We start from the raw sequence: 18,703 nt of genomic DNA, 5'->3' as shown, positions 1-18,703 counted from the left end.
CATTGAGATTGATAGAAGATTGCCTGAAAACCATCTTTACCTGGGGCTTTAAGACTATCCATACCAAAGAGGGTGCTTTTAATCTCATCATCAGAAAACAAGTAAAGTAAATGACTAAGATCCTCTACATCAATAGTAGGAAAACAATTAAAAAGACATCTATTCGCAAAATAAGAATCATTCAAGTAAAGATTTTTATAAAAAGCAATAGTCATACCCTCAAAGAGTTGGGGATCAGAGATCCAATCCCTATTACCATCTTGCAAAAATTCAATATGGTTATGATGTCGTTGCACAATAGTAGTCTCATGAAAATACTTAGTATTTCTATCATCACACTTCAACCACTTCACCGACTTTTGCATCCATAAAAGCTCTTCATCCTTAGCCCAATGACTTGCACAAGATAATTAATTCACTAATGCAAGTATAACATTTCAATTAGGAAAACACCAAACAAAAAAATAAAAAACAGCCCAAGATCTTTTTTTTTTTTTAAAAAGAGGCACACACTATAGTGACACCATGAACCACGCTACACCTTAGCATTTCCTGTTCCGGGTCGGGTCTATTGCATTGCGGGTTTGTGTATATAACGAGCTGCAGGCGCTGCAGTGTTTTGAACAGTAAGAGAAAGAAAGAAAAAATGTGGAGCGTTGCGTGCAAAGCTGCGCGGGTTTACCGTCAGAACAAACGGAATCGTGTTCCTATAGCTGTCCGAAGCTTCTCGAATCCCTCCGGTCTCTATGGTTTCCCCCATTTGAAGACCGCTAAAGGCTTTCGACCATTCGTCGACGAAGCCATTGAAAGGTAACGTATCATTTTCACGAAACATGATTATGATTATTTTGAATTGAATTTTGTCATTGTTACCAGAGCTGGGGAACTTGTGAGTTACATTTTCACAAAACCGCTGGCACCTGAAATAATGCGAGCGATGGATGAGATTTCTGACGCTGTAAGTGTTATGTTTGGATGATAATGATTATTGCTTTGCTTTTACGAAATCTTCAACGCGTTCACTCTTAACTCTCTCTCTCTCCTATGTGTCAGCTGTGTAGTGTCGTTGACTCTGCTGAGTTATGTAGGAATACTCATCCGATCAGGTTCTCTTCTTCTTTTTCTTTATTGTTATTATTAGTAAGTGACTGATATAATCTTTGGCTATCTGATTGATAATTGTTCTGACGCAAGTTGAGGTTGGTTATGTTTGTTTTGGTCTATCAGGGAGTTTGTTGAGGAGGCCAGCGAGGCAGCGATAAGAATTAATGAATATATACAAGTGATGCTCGCTGCTGCTTGTTTTTCTTTTTGTTTATCATTGATTTGTGATAAAAAAACATAGTCTTAGAAAAAGAAAGATCATATGCTGTTGTTGTATTTAGTATTAAGAGTCTATTTTGGGGGACATGGTAGGGGAACACAATAGGATAACTTTTTCTATCCTATACTATTTTTTGGTGTTTGTTTAACTGACAAGATAAACTTTGTCTTATAGGCATATTTATCCTACTCTCAAGTGTAAATTTTATCCTGTGAAAGGGTCTAGGTGTGACTTGATAATGTGAAAGTCATATTTTCTTGCAAGAAATCATCTTTCTTTAGTGGAAGCATTGTCTGTATTGATCTGGAAAAGCAAGTTCGATTCAACATGGGATGGAAATATGATTTCTATCTTGGACATAGGGTTAGGGTGTTGGATGGATGAATTGTGGCAATCAAGTTGGAGCAAATGCTTATTTAATGTAAGATTTCCATGTAAGCAGTAGCGTGGCATTAAGAACAAGTTTATTACTGGTTGGATGCTGGGGTAAGAGAAATTAGTTGTGTCTGGCCATAAAAACTGCTGGAGCACTTTAAATTGAACCTATACATTTAAATTTTTAATCAAGACAGAGTCAGATATATGATGTAGAGTGTAGACTTCATATTTAGGGTTCATTAGTGTTTGATTAAATGCAAATCAACCTTGATTTGAAAAAAGCATGTGGTAAAATTTAATCTTTGAAAATTTGGACTCTTCAATGTAGTTCTATAGTAAGATGTTGACAGGATTATATTAACACCTGATAAGACTAAAATTACATGGGGGTCTAATCCCAATACATTGCATTTCCTCTCTTTGCTATACAGTATATGAACACAAACCATGACCTATATGATGTGTTGAAGAAAGCGGAGCAAGAGTGTCATATGCTTTCTGAGGAAGGTCGAAGGGGAGTAAGAAGCTTACGTGTTGACTTTGAAAATGGTGGAATTCATCTTTGCCCTGGTAATTGTGTTACCCCTAATGCCATGTTATGTTCTCAAAAAAAGTGTAGGGAACTTTTTCCCTATAAAATGTTTCTCATATGATGCTCTTTGTTTGCAGAGAAATTAAATCGCGTAAACATGCTAAATAGTGAAATTTCTGAGCTAAGCATAGAGTAAGTATGTTTATAACTGATATTTATTCATGGGTTGTCAGTAATACTTCATTTGCTTGTTATGAAAAGTGAATAATTTGTTTTTAGTGGAAGTAGTCTGGTCCTCAAACATAAATTTATATCTCTACTATGGTTGCCCCTTCTTTTTCATATTTGTTGGCAAGGGGTAAATTACCATCACAACAATGAAAATTTTGTTCTCAAAAACTTTAATTCTGTGAAATCACATCAAGAAATTTGCTAGATGTTGAAAATATGTTTAAGCCTTTTCATAATTTGTACTATGTGAGTTTGGCTTCACAGATTAATTGATGCTATTGAGCAAAATCTAAAACCTACTCTTTAGTCTAAAAGTTAAGAGCCAGGTCTTTTCAATGATTTCTCCTAATGTCTTAGGTCTTACCCTACTTTTAATTGGAAAATTTTCGATTTAGTAGGTGGATTGTTATTCTTCCTTTCATTTGACCAAACCAGCGTAAATATATTTCCATCTTCTTCTTAATGGATTAGATGCCACTCTAACTTTCTCTTTGTAACTTTCATATTTAATATATCTTTTTATTTTTGTACATGTATGTCTACTTCGTCATCTCTAGTTCTCTACTCTCTCATCTTCAGGACACTTACCATTTGCTATAGTTGGAACTTCATTCTCAAACATTCACTCACAGAGCATCGCTAGCCTTCTTGCTTTCTAGTAGAGTTTCCATTAATATTTACTTTGTTATCATAATTTTTGTGTAAAAAAATCTGTGAGACATCGCTATCAATCTCCCTATCACTTTATAAAATGGATCCAAGATACCTATAGTGTGCAACTTATGATGTGTTTCCCAATTTTTACCTTTATAACATTGCTTACTATGAGTCTTACTGAATGTGCATCAATGTTATGGTGGATGGCGGGTTATGGTGGAAAGCCAAAAAGCTGCCATATGGCGGCCATAATAAAATAATGTAATATACATTATATCTACAAAAATATATAAAAAAAAATGCTGCAGAATGTGATATAAAACCAACAAACCAACTACGCATGTCAAAATCAAGAATCTAATTGATGGAAAATCATCAAATAATATCATATGCCTCATACCAAGATCTCATAATAACATAATAGCCTAAGTCTTAAAGCACAAGTTCAATATAAACTAAAAGCCATCAAGCCTCAAGTGAAACAAAGTGATAAAAAACAAGGAAAATAGAAAGACTCATTGAGGAAGCATGTTGGATTAATCAGATTAACTGCCCTTGAAGAATTTGAGGAAGCTTGTTGTTAGGTTAGTTAAGGAAAACTGCTGCTCAAACCAAGGCAGCAGTATTGGAGTAAAAAATGGATGAAAAACAGAGAAGGAAAACTCAGAAAAGGAAATGAGAAGAGAAAGAAAGTTGAAACAAAAAAAAAAAATGGAGAGGATGGAGGAGATATGTGGAGAAGGAAAAAGAAAAATAGATTGGAGGATAAAACAAAACCAGCAACAATAAAACCTGCTCACTGGAAAATGAGGGTTCTTGGAGCTCATTGTCATTGGAAGCAGGGAAGGTGAGAGAAGGAGATGGGAGGCTGCTGTGAGAGAGAAAGACGTAGCTGAGACTGATAACAAAAGCCAAGAAGGTTGAAAGTCTACATTTTGGGGTTTTTTTATGTTGGGTCAGTGCGGAACTAGGTAAAATCAGCAAATCTCATTCTCTTTTTTTTTTTGGCACATTCCCAAAATTTCAATTATGGCCACCATAACCGTCATGCAAATAACAGCCGCCATGACCTGCCATTGCAAATCCACCATGACCCCACATATGTATGGTGGATTGTTAATATACCACCACTGTTTTCTGCCATGGCCACCATTTGATAGCATGGATGTGCATTCTATATACTCTTCTCTGTCCCACTAAATCAAAAACCATGGTTAAAAATACTGGACCAGACCAGCCAATTTGACCAGAAAATCAGTGAACTGGTCTAGTGTCCAGTTTGTTTAAGCCCAAACCGCTAGTTGATTTCTAAACTGGTAGAGACTAACGAAGAATTGCACAAACCAGTCTAAAATCAGTGAAAAGGGGTGCATAACTGGTAATAGAGAATGGTTTGAGTTGTCTTTTTTTTAAATTCAACTTTTTTTTTTTAACTAAGGTACATTGGCAAGTTAGAAAGGTACATATACGAGGTTCACTAATGAGTTCTTAATTTTTAGCCTTTTATTATTGATTTTATACTTTATAGGATATATGTAATATGGTTATTTTATGCTAATTAAAAATTTTAGGCAACTTGATCTTTTATTAATTTGTGTTAATTTATTACTTAATATATTATTCAATATTAAAACATATTAAATAATTATTGATTCAAACATAGGTCAACCATGATCGACCCAATGAATCATGAACCAATAACTTTCATTGGTTCAATGGGTAGTCCAATTTTTTAAACAACCAAAAGCCCTTTGATTGCAAAATCTTTCTCACAACGTGGAGTTTAAATTCTCTTTGACTCATCAATTAGGAATTTAAGACTATATCATAAACAAAAGGCACATGTGAGGCATTGGCTCTTGAATGTTTCCAGTAAGTAAATTCAATCAGGCATGTACTTAAAGTTGAACATTGTTGAAACCTTTAATTATAGGAAAATCTTTTGTTGCCGTAAAAACTTCCATGCTTTAATATGCATATTATTTGCTGGTCCAGTTGCTGTATTATTGTCCATTTTCTTTTGATATTTCCTTTACTTCTTATTCTTAAATTATGTTTATAATTTTGACAATCTTCTCTAATGGTCAAACTCCAAGTTTATTCTTATTATATGCCCTTCACCAAATAGCTTAAGAAATAACCCCTCCATCTTTCATTCGTATCTTGCATAGATGCCAAAAAATTTCCATCTTCTTTCATTATTATTCATTTTGTTTGTTCTAAATATCTTGCTTCCTCTCTCTTCCTTTTCCATCTTTGTTAGGTTTTGTTTACAAAATTCTTATGAGAGACTGAGATTTTGGTTGCAGGTCTGTTAGTGAATTCATAGTAACCTTAAATAATTTGTGGAAGATTTCAAATTTTTTATTTATGAAAAGATAGGTATATTGAAGTCTTTTGTATCTTTTGTCACAGGTTTAATGTTACTTCTTAATTGAACCCTTAAAAATTATAATTGTACATTTTTTTTAAGACAACATGAACTCCATTTCTGTTTTTTTTTTTTTTCCTTTTTTTTTTCTTTTTTTAAAGGATCAGTCCAACCTTGATCACAAGATAGATTAGATTGAGCAATTTTAGAACCAGATAGTGGCTGTAGTGAATAGTCAGTTCAAATGCTAGAAATATTTAAAGAACTATATCATATTTATTTTCTTTAATTGTTTGCCCTTCCTATCCTTCTTTTGGTGTTAATGGTCATTTTCACTTGTATGTACTCTGCGAATATTCTATATACTTAGAGGAGAATTGAATTTTTGTGCGACATTTAGGGTTGGCTGCTGTTTGAAGGGAGGAAAAAATTGAACTTTACTCAGTGGCATTTTTGTTATAAATTGTATGACTCAAGTTGATCATGCTGATGAAATGTATTTGTGATTTCAATTCAGTCATTGCTTCATTACTTATGCTCCCCAAAAGTAGACTTACATGTTTGAATTAGGCCTACTTTTGCAGTGCTCTTGATCTGTTTGCAATTTGTTGGTTTGGTTAGGTACAGTGAAAATATTGTCAAGGATCCAGGAACTGTTGATATATATCCTTCTTCTCGCATCCCCAAACATTTGCATTATCTTGTTAAGCCTATCTATCGGTCAGAATCTTTAACAACCAAGGATTTATCAACGTCCAGGGAAACCCATAAAGAGAAAGGATTTCAAATTACAACAGACTCACAAACTCTTGCTTCTATTCTCCAACTTTCATCAGATGATGAGGTAGTTTTGGTTCGATATTCAGAAGTCTACCCTGATATGTTAATACTAGTAGTAAGGATTACCTGTAAGTCTTATTAAGGATGCCAGTAACTTCTAGTTAACTGAAAAAGCAGTTGTAATCAAGTCTAATCTTCTAAGTAACTTGCTATTCAGACTCTAGAGTACCAATTGCTTTTGCTGGTACTCACAAGTCAAATAATCCTAAGTAATGAACTACACTTTTCCCCCCATTCTGAACTAAAATTAATTCTATGTGCTTCCCATAGAAACCTGGTATTTTGTTAGAAAAAAATTGGGATAGACATTACTATGACAAAAAACTGTAGAACTTTGAAGGATCACCTTCCAATGCCCGAAGGTGCCAATTTCCTATCTAAACCTCTTATTTATAGGTAACATGCCTTATTTCTTCAATTGACTAACCTAACTTACTAATTGACTGATGTAATTAACTAATGGGCATCTATCAACTTCCTTCTTGGTGTTTTAAGGTTAGGAAAATTGTATATATACGAGGCAATTCTGTGCCGCATGCAAATGTTGATGTCCTCAAGAGGCTTATATCTGCCCGACATGAGCTAGCTCAGGTTTGTATCATCATGGTGTGCTCTGATTCTCTTTAATCCCTTTGTTTGGTGCGACAGCATAAGTGTTTTTGTTGTCTTTCTTATTCAATGTTACTGTTTGGTGCACATGATTTCTAGATCCCTATCATCCATTTGTGTAATACAACTATAGCTACAGGAACACAATTAAATTATACTTGTGTTTTTTTTTTCTTTAGGCTTGGACAAAAAAAAACTTTATTAAGGATGAAGAGAAAAGTACAAAGAAAGTGGATAATCATTCCTTCTATTTTGACTTTATAAACCAATGATTTTACTTTATGATTATTTGATACAGTTATTGGAGTATAGATCTTATGCTGAATTTGCTGTTAAGCTTAACATGGCTTCATCACCAAAAGTTGTAATGTCATTTTTACTTGAAATGAGCAAGATGGTCCAGGACAAGGCTAAAGAGGTACAAATTCCTGTAAGACATACTATCTAGGGCAGGGGGGATGTTATGGCTAAAGTGGCTTGTGCTTGTATCTGAAACAAGGATTTTCTGTTTGCCTAACAATCTTAGGAGCGCAAGTTACTAACAAAATTCAAGAGAGAAAAATGGGGTCAAAGTGGTGATTTAAGGCCATGGGATGAGGCCTATTACATGACAGTGATGAAGTCCTCTGTACATAAATTAGATTCTTCGGTAATTATGATATACCTGCATGTTTTGTTTGTCAATTGTCATTAATGCATACCTGCCTGTGTTTGTATTTTCACATCAATGCAAAATTTGTGTAAGCAGGTAGTCGATGCATACTTTTCTCTGTCAAATTGTATTGAGGGTTTGAAAGTGCTAGTGCAGTCTCTGTTTGGTGCAACCTTTCATAGCATCCCTCTAGCACCTGGTGAATCTTGGGACCCACAAGTGCTTAAACTGTCTCTTCATCATCCTGAAGAGGTATTTGGTGTGGAAACTTCTGTTACTTGAAATGCATTTGAGTCCAATAAAACTCTAAATTGTGCAGAAAATCAGAATGATATTTCCTTAGTTTTAACTTTTTTATACAACTTATATGATTATATCTTTGACTATAAATTCAATATTGATTTTTGGTTCAAAATTCAGTAAATTGTATGTATAATGACTTTAATAAAATCTCAAATAAACGTCTGTCCTTCATGGTTGGTCCACTGTCACATTCTCTAGTTGTGGTTTGAGAAAAGAACGTTATCCCTCCCTCGACTCAATGCCATTACCCTCTTTTTCTCTTACTGTGTTAGAGAACGTGTTGCGTACAGAATCAGACAACTGACAAATGGTTAATTTTGTTATCAGAACTGTTACTACATCAGAGTATGCTAAGTCTATTTACAACAGGCATAACATCTGTCCTAGGTTCTGTTTCTCACTGAAAATGTAAATATGAGAAAAATATTTGAGTTCTTTTAGTGAAATGAATTACATCTCTCTTTACATTTTCAATCATTTTCTTCTATTTCCTCTCAGTTTCTCACTTAAAAAACACAACTTTGTCATACTATAATGTGAATTGATGATTGGCCTTACAATGGCGGGATTATCTGGTGCTGCATCAAATTATGGTAGGGAGGAGTGGTAATTTATCAAATCACCTGTCAAGCATGCAATGTTCCCATTTTCTGATGTACATTGACTTTTCTCTGCTGAGTTCCTTTAATAATTGTCTTGCTTTCCCAATTAAGTATTTCTATTCTCCTTGTAATCTGTTGATTGTACCTAGTGTTTATATCTTTGGACCTTATTTCATTTGTGTGTGCTGCCAAAGATTTGATCACTCACATGTATTTAGATTGTTGTGATAATTAATATCAATACTGTTTTGCTTTTTTTGCTCATTAATCAGTTTGAAGACATTGAGACTCAAACTCATTTCAGGGTGACCTAGGATATCTCTACCTTGATTTATACTCAAGAAAGGGAAAGTATCCTGGTTGTGCTCATTTTGCAATAAAAGGGGGTCGCAGGATTTCTCAATCAGAATACCAACTTCCAGTATGTGAACATTTGTCATTCTCTTAATCAGATCCAGGCATCTAGCTACAAAATTGTGTTTTTCTCTGTTTTTCAAATGTGCAGTTTTGTGTTAAACTTTTCTTTTTATTTTTTTGAAGTGTAATATTATTGAGAAAAGAGAAGAGATACATCCTCCAGTGTAAAAACAAGATGGTTTAAGAAAGAAATTAAAGATGGTGGAGATGTGTGACTAAGTGATCACTATTTCACCAATTGATTGGAATAGTTCAACACATAACACCTACTTAGCCCTATATTTACACTAATACAGTAACTACACAAAGACAGAGACAGACCCTTGGGGTGTGCTATAAGTTAACTAATTACGTAGCCCATATGAGTTTACCAATAGGAATTTGTGAAGCATTGGAAAAATTAGGGTGTTAGGAAACAGTTTAATTATTTATAATTATTGTGAATATTTGTATTTCCCAGTGTGAAAATATCAGTGTGCTAGGTGAAAACACTCAAGCAGTTTATAGAATCTCTCCTTATGTTTATTTAGGTTCCTTCTCAAGTGCATATTTTTAGAAATGAGGGTGAAATCAAACACTAAATCATGAGTTTTTCTTACCACTCCACTCAAGGTTATGCAAGCATAAATATCATTCTTTGTAGGAGTCCTATGGCATTTTTCACCTTTGTAGGGTAAATGATTGCATCTCAATGCACTTTCTGCAATTCTTGTCTCATGATCCCCCATATATTTCATTTACTAATTATGTTTTGTGTTTGTAACATTTTTTAATTGCATATTGTTGGAGTTGGACTAGCATTTTTTATAATGTCAAGAAACGAGCTAAATGTTATTTTATCATGACTTAACCACTTTTTGAAGTGTTAGGGGTTAGATAGTAAATTATGATTTGATAACTGTTGATAATATACAGTAATGAACCCTAGATTTCTTAGGCCTATGTATTACTGTTCAATATATGAGTTTTTTTTTTTTTTTTTTCTTTTCTAAAAGAAATTTTCCTGTTTAAGAAACATCAATGCACAGCACATTTTTCAGACTAAAACACTGGATTCACTATAGAGGAGGCAGGGTGTTTATTCTTCTGATTGTTGATTGATTCTGATAATTGCAGATTGTAGCTCTTGTTTGTAACTTTTCCGGTTCACAGAATCCATCAGCTGTAAGGCTTAATCCATCGGAAGTAGAAACTTTATTTCATGAGTTTGGACATGCTCTTCATTCGCTGCTTTCAAGAACGGTATTATCTTGAACTTTTCTTGAGGAAATCGTTGCTTCACAAAATGAGGACAAAGCTATATCATGTGGTGTCTGGTTTGTGTGCAAATTAGGCAATTAAGTATTTTCAAAGTTAACTACTTTACAAATATCTCTACAATAAGTTTGTTATAGTTCAATTGGAAGGAGCTCAGGTCCCTTGAGATACCATATTAATGTAATGATAATGCTAGTTATGTACATAGTTCAATATAGGTCATATTAAACTAATTGAAGCATCACCCACGAAATAACAATTAGTCAGAGTCCCAAAGCAAATACTTCCCTAAGATACTATAGTAGCATCGCTGTTAGCTACATTGTATCTTTGGGATATATGAATAACACATTAAACATGTTCAATATTTGTAACGTGTAATTTATTAGAAGTCTAATATCTTTCTCATCAAATATTCTAAGTTGTTAATATGAGAACGATGTGAGCAAATTGAGTTAAATGACATTTTTAAGTGCATTTTGAAATTGTAATGATATGAATTGTCTTACCATTCTGTTTAATGAACCAAAATATCTTTGCAAACATTTGTTAGTATGAGCATGAGATTTGACCAAATTGAGTTAAACTCTAATGACATTTTTCAAATGAGTTTTGAACTTGTAATTATATGAACTGTCTTACCATATTATTCAATGAACCAAAATACCATTGCAAGCATTTGTTAATGATAGGAAGGTTTGGAACAAAGGATGCTGTTGTCATTTTTGTAATGTGATGCTGTCATGTTCTCCTTGTAGGACTACCAACATTTTTCAGGCACTAGAGCGGTTCTTGATTTTGCAGAAATACCATCCAACCTCTTCGAGTGAGTAGAGTGCTATGCTCTTTATGTCTTAAACCTTAAACCAAGATGGCAAATAAATTATAAAAGATTCAGTTTAATTGTATAAATGGATGATACTTCTTTAAATAAGTTATAAAAGATTTGTGTATAGATTATGCTTTCTATTTTACTTTTCATCAAGCTTTCTATTTCTCTTTTTGCTCAAGCTCTTTAACTTTTCTCACAATTTCTCTTTCTCTTTTCTCATATTCTCTATGTAATATTTCATAGTCTCTTTCTCCTCTCTTATTCCTTTCCCTCATTCTTTTCTATAATTTCTTTCCTTCTTTCTATCCTTCATAAGCCTTCTCCTTTCTAGTTGGTCAATTCTCTCATGAATCTCATCATTGTGTCTTTGAAAGAACCTCTCCAAATGTTGAGTGAAGTTTTGCGTTTAAACCATCATACTTGGGGTTCTTGGGGAAGGAGCACCTCCTCCACTTGAACCAACTTCCTTTGACATAGCTACAAACAAGGAGTTAGTGAAGAAAAAAAACATGAAATTAAGGTCTCATCACTCTTTTTGCATGTTACACTCAAGTGTTTGAACTCACTTGTATGTCACTCAACAAGAGCTTTTGTGTAATGTACAATCTTATCTTTTACCATTCAAGTTCTCTTTCTCAAGGTCTTAAATGGACTCATAAGTCAATCTTTTTGAAGTTTTCCAATAGCTAATGCATAATAGTCAATCTAGGATAGTAGCATAGAGCGGCCTACCTCAAAAACGCTATAGTGGGAATAGTGCTAGTAGGATGACTGCTATTCTGAAGTTGTTTAAAACTTCATATAAATTAAGTTACACATGTATGTGCTTAAAAATATAAAATTAATACACAAATTTGGAAGAAAATAGAGAAGGAAAACTCAAACCAAAGAAGGAAATAAATAATAAACAGCAAACGGAAATAGAAAACAATGTTTAGTCATCGAAAAATATTTGGGTCACATCATAAACTTCGCCAAAGATGAAGACCAGAAAACATCTGGTCACGTCGAAAGCTTTGTCGGAGATGAAGATGACTAGAAATGTTTGGGTCACGTCAAAACACATCGCTAGAGATGAAGAAGATGATCGGAGATGAAGAAGATGACAAGAAGTTCGTTGGAAATAGTGACTCTCAATGTTGCACCAAACAAGCAAGAGAAATAGAAAGGAGGAAATTTTAGGGCTTGATAGGGTAGATGAAGATATGAAAGTAAAAGGGGGAAGAAATCCCAGGATTGCCCCCCTTAAAGTCGCCCAACATTCAAACAACGAAGGGGTAAAATAGGGATTTGACCTAGGAAATGAAATAGTGGTGGCAGCAATTTGCCCTATTTTCGCCGCAATTCGTGGCATGATGGCAGCTACTTTGAAATGCAACGCAACAATGCTTCATAGCAGCAACTTGCCACTCTGCTCCTCTGTGATAGTGGCCACTATTGACGACTATGATCTAATGTAATAATCCACACATATCAATCAAGAGGCCAAACAAGTGGAATACTCTAAGACAAAAACCAATAGAATCAAAGAAGACAAGCAAGAAAGGCTAAAAAAGAGAGAAGCACGATGAAATTAAACAATACAAGACTCAAGAATAAGAAAAAAGTAAGAAAATGGACATGCTAAGAATGAGAAATTATAACACCAAAATCAGTAATTAATTGATTTTTTATTTTTTGTTTTTCTATTTCCTTGATATTTTTTGGCTGCTGCCCCCTTTTCTTGAATGCTCAAATAAAAATACAAAATTTAAAATGAAGAAGATAAGCAAAGTTTGATAACAAATTAACAATAGAACATGACGAAGTAACATTTAGACCAACAAATAAGGATAAAGAGATAAGAGTCATAAGACAACAATTGAAATGATAACAAATTTAAACTAACAAATATAGATAACACAACAATAAGGGCAACACATAAACCGCAAACTAAATCAAATTAACCAAAGCTGATCAATTCCTAAGAACACTAATAATATGCAAAAACAAACAAGGATTAACAAAGATTCAACAAAATCACAAGAACTGAGCAAGAAAAAACACAAAATTAAGATATTTAGGGTTTACCAAAACTAGATGACCACGTGCTATCATCCAAAGTTCATGAATCATCAATATTAATTGTTCAAGGCTGGAATTTACAAAATTAACTATGACAATTCAGATTGCATAAAATTCAATTTGTTTTCAATAGAAAAAGAAAATATAAAAACAGATAAAACAGAAGATGAATTAGGGTGCCACAATGAAGGATGATTTTATGCCATGATAATCCTCACAAGAGCTATAGAAGGACTCTTAGTAAAATCAATAATGGTTCCAAATAAGAAGTTGCGAGAACACTCTTTGAAGAGAATAATTTTTCAATTTTTCATAAACTTTAAAACTTGTTTTTTCATGAGTAGTCGCAAATTATAAAGAAAAATACTTACTAAAAGATCTAATGGATTTATGTTTAGTTCAGTCCAACACATTTTGAATTAAGACATTTAAAATAAAAGACCTAATGTGCTCATTTAACTTATAGACCAATTCAAACCTAATTACAGCAATTAAGTTAACCCTAGACATAATTAATGAACTATGTGGCCAACAAGGCCCAAATATCAGAAAAACTAATCAAATAGGCCTGAAGATTAATTAAAACTTAAAAGATCCTAAACATCACTTTATCCGGTCTAAATTAAGTAGATCAATTGAGGCTTCATTCCTTGCATATAAGGCTTGGTTTAATCAAACTTGTGACTAATTGTTTGAAGACTTGCTTGATCCTCTTTGTTCTAGCCCATGAATGTGGCTTAATAAATCCTTGCAAAAAACATCATTCTCTTTATTTCCTTCCTTCTTGACTATGGTTACTTCTTGATTCTCATCAATTTCCGTCGTTATAACAATTTTGAATATTACCCTTGTTTTTGTATATAAGGACTAAAGTACTTTTCCTCTATTTATTTGGCTATTCTTTGATCTCAAAATTTCATTAAAGAACTTACTAAGTCACTTAATTCCTTGTTCTCCCAAACTTTTCTAAACTTTAATAGGGATATTATTAGAGTCAATTGTCTTTCATTGTTTATCTTCTTAAGAGTTTCATTTACTTCTCTAACTTGAATTCTACGGTAATATACTAATATGTCAAATTTAAATCATTCACTGGTACTTCTAATCTTGCTATATTTTCATTTGCTCCTTCTCCATTGTTAAAAAGTTTCTAGAAATAGTTCTCTTATCTGTCTTTGATGTCTTGATTTAGAACCAAAACTTTTTTTTCTTAATCCAAATATTTGGATTTTGTTTCACTACTTTTGGCAAGCTTATAAATCTTTCTTTTATCATACTTTGTCTCAAGATCTTGATAAAATCCTTCAAAAGTCTGAAAACCTGTTTCACTCATTATTTTTCTTGTCTCATTTCTTGTATTCTGATACTTTAGCCAATTTTCAACATTATTGCATAAATGCAAAGTTTTAAAACACATTCTCTGTCTCTATTCTTCACTTGTATACTTTCATTCTACTATTATGATTTCTTTTATTTTGGTCCAAAACCTCTAGATTCACCCAAAATTGTCTTGACAACTTTCTTTACCTTCATGACCATTTTGTCTCAAATGATGTTACCTTTCACATCCCACTTACCTTCTTTTAACTGCTTTTGAAAGTTCAATTGTTTATCATCTTTAAGTAGCCACTACTTGGTTCTTGAAACAATAACTTGTCAAATTTTTTGCTTTACCAATCTTGAAACAAATATCAAGAACTAAGATCTTATGTTGTGTGATAAAGCTCCTAGAATCACTTTATAATCTATGCAAATTGTTGTCTTACTAAAAAGAAATCAATTTGTGACCTTGAAACCTCACTCTTAAATGTGTTAAGATGTTCGTCCTTTTTAAAACAAGTGTTCATAATCTTAAAGTTGTAAGCCATTGAGAAACAAAAATAAATTGTCCTTTCTTGTTAACTCAAAGAAAACCACAATGAACTCTTTTATACTATCTTGTCTCACAACTAACATGACATTTAAGTCATTGCCTATGAAAATCTTTTTAGCTTGTGGAATGTCTTGGATCAACCCCTCGAAATCCTTTTAAAATTTTGTTTTCAAAAGAGCTTCTAAGCCAACTAGTGGAGTATAGACACTAATGATATTAAATGTATCTTTGGCGATCTATAACTTTAAAAACATGATCTTGTATACAATCCTTATAATATCTACCACATTCTTTTTCGAAGTGTTATCTACAATTGCCTACTTTGTTCTTTCTTTTAATTTTTCCTATGTACCAAAGTTTAAAACTTATAGGATTGAGCTCCTTACTTTTATTTCCAATCCATTTCGTTTCTTGAAGGCACACGGTGTGAATTCTTTTACGAATCATGGTGTCCACTCTTCTAACAACTTATTATCAAAGTATCAATATTCCATGAACCAAACCAAAACATTCGTTCCTAAACTGATTTCTTTACCGACATTCATCTAGCCAAATGTGAGGACTTTTGCTCATTTAACATTACATTTGAGTGCCAATGCAATAGCTTTAGCTCATTTAACATTGTACTCGAGACATATTGCGTGTTACTTCTGGGTAATGACTTAATTCTAGCATAATATCCTCATGAGTCATTCATGTAAAAGGTTTTGACAAGTTTTACGCTGGTTGTTGAAGGCCTAACACAACACTCCTCCTTTACTTGGGTTTGGGACCAGCTATGGGGCAATAGGGGTAGTTATTTAATATGATAAGGATATAGCGAAATTTTATCATTTAATGACTTAAAGAAGGAATTGGTGCTGAATGAATTTGATGACCTCATTCGTAATGTTGTAATTGATCTGCTAAATTGTAATTGACCAGGTATTATTTTTTATGACAGGTACTATGCACGGGATTACCGAGTTTTGAAAAAATTTGCAAGGCACTATTCAACTGGTGAAGAAATCCCTCAAAAGTTGGCTGAGTCGATTCAGGGTACTAAAGATATATTTGCTGCAACTGAACTACAACGTCAGGTGCTTTTTTATTTTCTTGTTTATTAGCCTATGTGGGGGACATGATGGTGTCTTACGTCAGTACATAACTAATGTCTTTGTGTGTGAAAAAGAAAAAAACAATTAACATAGTTTAATTGTCTTTTTCTGTCAGATCTTCTATGCCCTTGTTGACCAGACACTTTATGGAGAGAAACCATTACCATATGGTGATCCTAGTTCCGTTGTTGCAGAACTGAAAAGAGAGCATACTAATTGGGAACATGTGGAAGGCACGCATTGGGAGAGCCGATTTAGTCACCTAATTAATTATGGTGCAGGTGTGTCTGAAGTCTGAACATTCTTTTATTCCCTTGTATCAATGATATTGAGCGTAGTGATACGTCAGTAAATTTATGTTTGTTCATATATGATCATGTGCTAGCCTTGTGAGAATGGCAGAAGTCATTATTCTCAAATTAGCGAGTTAGATCAAGTCATAATTGATTTCCTTCGGATAAACTGCATTCCTCTGTGCTACACTTCAACAAGACTGCACATTTTGAATTTGATTTTTAATGTTATGACAAGGATCAAAGACTACTTCATTTTAAATATTCCAATGCCATAAAAATAGTCAGAGGTTTTGTACATAACTTAATTGTTGTAATTTTATTTATCCTACCTATGCCAACAAATCCTGTTCACGTGGTGCTAGACATTTTTCATTTGTTGAATTTTTTTCGGTTGGTATACTTAACTTTTTTTCCCGTTCAGGTTATTATAGCTATTTGTATGCCAAGTGTTTTGCCGCAACCATATGGAAGAGGCTGTGCCAGGAGGATCCGCTGTCCCCGGCTACAGGATTTGCTTTAAGAACAAAATTCTTACAGCATGGAGGAGCCAGAGATCCAGCTGCTTTGTTAAATGATCTAGTAGGGGACGGAATACATAGGTATGATGATGGAGGGATAATGCCTGATATTTCAAGTCTTTGCGAAGAAATGAATCTGATTGAAGAATATAAGCGGCAGGTCCATTTGTTGTGATTTTAAAGAAATAGGACTTTGTACAACTAGCACCCAGCAACAGTGATATTGTCCACAGGGCTGTGTCCGTGTACAACATGCTGTCAAAATTTTCACGCCTTTGTTTAGGGTCTCATCTCTCAAACTCACATTGAGAATCCATTTTTGGTGAGTAAAGCACAGTTTGTGTCAATCGCATGTGCTCACACTACAAGAAATGAAATGAACCTGTCTAGAGGGAATGTTTGAAAATATCTCAGAATTGTTAATCAATACCTAAAACAAGCATCATAAACTGGTTTAGTGAGAATGAATAATGAAGAGAGAATATACAGGAAATGAAGGTAAAAGAATATATTTTCTTAATTTAAGCATAGGAAGCTTTATTTTTTTATGCATTTAACCGGCACAACAAAATGAGATTTTAAGTCTAAAATTATTATTATTTTCTTGTTTAAAAACTGGAAAAAAAAAAGAGTTAACTTGTGATTGTACTCATGACTGATTGTACTCATGACTGTAGTTTAAACTTTGTTTAATTTGGAGAAATTATCATAATATTTTTTTTAAGACATAAAGATCATCAAAATGTATTTGTTTATTCTAAGATAAGTTTCTTCGTACATATGGTTAGGATTGTACTGATAGGGTTTTTTAGCAAATAGATAAATTATTAAAATTTGTTGTTTTCTCTAAAAATACTTTTTTTTTTTCATATTATTAGGAATTATTTTTTATTTAGCATGATCGTGTTAAATCTTATTAGATGAACATTTAAGAATCACCTATTTATAACAACTCAAAATAATTCATTCAATTGATTTAATTTTTAAAATTAATAAAACTAAATTCTCTAACAAATTCTATCAAATCAAAGTTCTAGTTACGTAAAGCAAAATTTTTTAACTATATAATTGACTTAAAAACTCTCATAAGCATGTTTTGTATTTTGTTTCTTATTAAATTAAAGTTTAATTATGTTTTTAATTCTTATAAATATTAGACATTTTTTTATAATTTTTATTTAGAATTTAATTCTTAAAAAGTTAAAAAGTTAAGATTTAGTTTCTGTTATCATTAAATGTCAAATTGACTAACAGAGAACTAACTTAGCACTTTTAGGTGACATGCCATGTTTTTTAATTTATAATATTTTATTATTTAAAATTAATATTTACCAATAAGTTTATGAACATATTTTAATATTTGCATCAAAGTTCTTTCTCCTTTCTCTTTCTCTTTTCTGTCTCACCATCTTCTCTTGTAAGAAGCACAAACATCTTCCTTAACAACATCCATCATATTACAACTCCTATTACAATTAAAACAAGGCAAAAACACAACATCTCTACAACCTTCACAAATAGAATCAAGAACCAAATTTCTTTCTCGACAACCCTTCAAGCAAGTGTCTCAAAAGATCCTCTTCTGCAACCTTCAACGTCTCTTCAGCCCCACCAATGTAGAAACCCATCATGAATACTCTTAGAGGCAACATCACTTCTCTCTTACTTCCCCTTCAACAATGTCCTTAACTCATCCTTGAACCTACTATCTATTGACCAATTTGTTGTCTCTGCTTGGAGGAGGTGAGAGGAAGGGATGGAGGTGCGGGTGTGGAGAAGGAGAATGAGAGGGAGAAAGGTGGAGGTGCAAGGTGCGAGATGGGGATGTGAGGAAATGTTGTGAATTAAAT

The 18,703-nt window shown here is 33.1% G+C and overlaps 1 protein-coding gene across 4 annotated transcripts; it reads left to right on the top strand.

Moving 5' to 3' along the window:
• The first annotated feature begins 554 nt into the window (after nucleotides 1–554).
• LOC113846714 (mitochondrial intermediate peptidase, mitochondrial) lies at nucleotides 555–17,294 on the top strand. Of its 4 annotated transcripts, XM_027475276.1 has the most exons (17): nucleotides 555–810; nucleotides 877–958; nucleotides 1,054–1,106; nucleotides 1,228–1,282; nucleotides 2,134–2,272; nucleotides 2,372–2,426; nucleotides 6,115–6,337; nucleotides 6,829–6,924; nucleotides 7,241–7,360; nucleotides 7,469–7,591; nucleotides 7,691–7,846; nucleotides 8,804–8,920; nucleotides 10,033–10,158; nucleotides 10,932–10,999; nucleotides 15,886–16,021; nucleotides 16,155–16,320; nucleotides 16,757–17,294. In XM_027475276.1, the coding sequence occupies exons 1-17, from the start codon at nucleotides 647–649 to the stop codon at nucleotides 17,026–17,028; spliced, it is 2,151 nt and encodes a 716-aa protein (XP_027331077.1). In that variant the 5' UTR covers nucleotides 555–646; the 3' UTR covers nucleotides 17,029–17,294. The 4 variants fall into 4 exon arrangements, 3 of the variants coding, with proteins under 3 accessions (XP_027331077.1, XP_027331078.1, XP_027331079.1); XM_027475277.1 differs by lacking the exon at nucleotides 8,804–8,920 and having other exon boundaries at nucleotides 16,757–17,082; XM_027475278.1 differs by lacking the exon at nucleotides 1,228–1,282 and having other exon boundaries at nucleotides 626–810; nucleotides 16,757–17,254.
• Nucleotides 17,295–18,703: the final 1,409 nt, after the last annotated feature.

Source organism: Abrus precatorius, unplaced genomic scaffold (assembly GCF_003935025.1).
Source record: "Abrus precatorius isolate BTA unplaced genomic scaffold, Abrus_2018 Scaffold8, whole genome shotgun sequence".
Taxonomy (NCBI): Eukaryota; Viridiplantae; Streptophyta; class Magnoliopsida; order Fabales; family Fabaceae; genus Abrus; species Abrus precatorius.
Note: the sequence above shows the minus strand (reverse complement) of the source record. Positions and strands in the feature narration are given on the sequence as shown.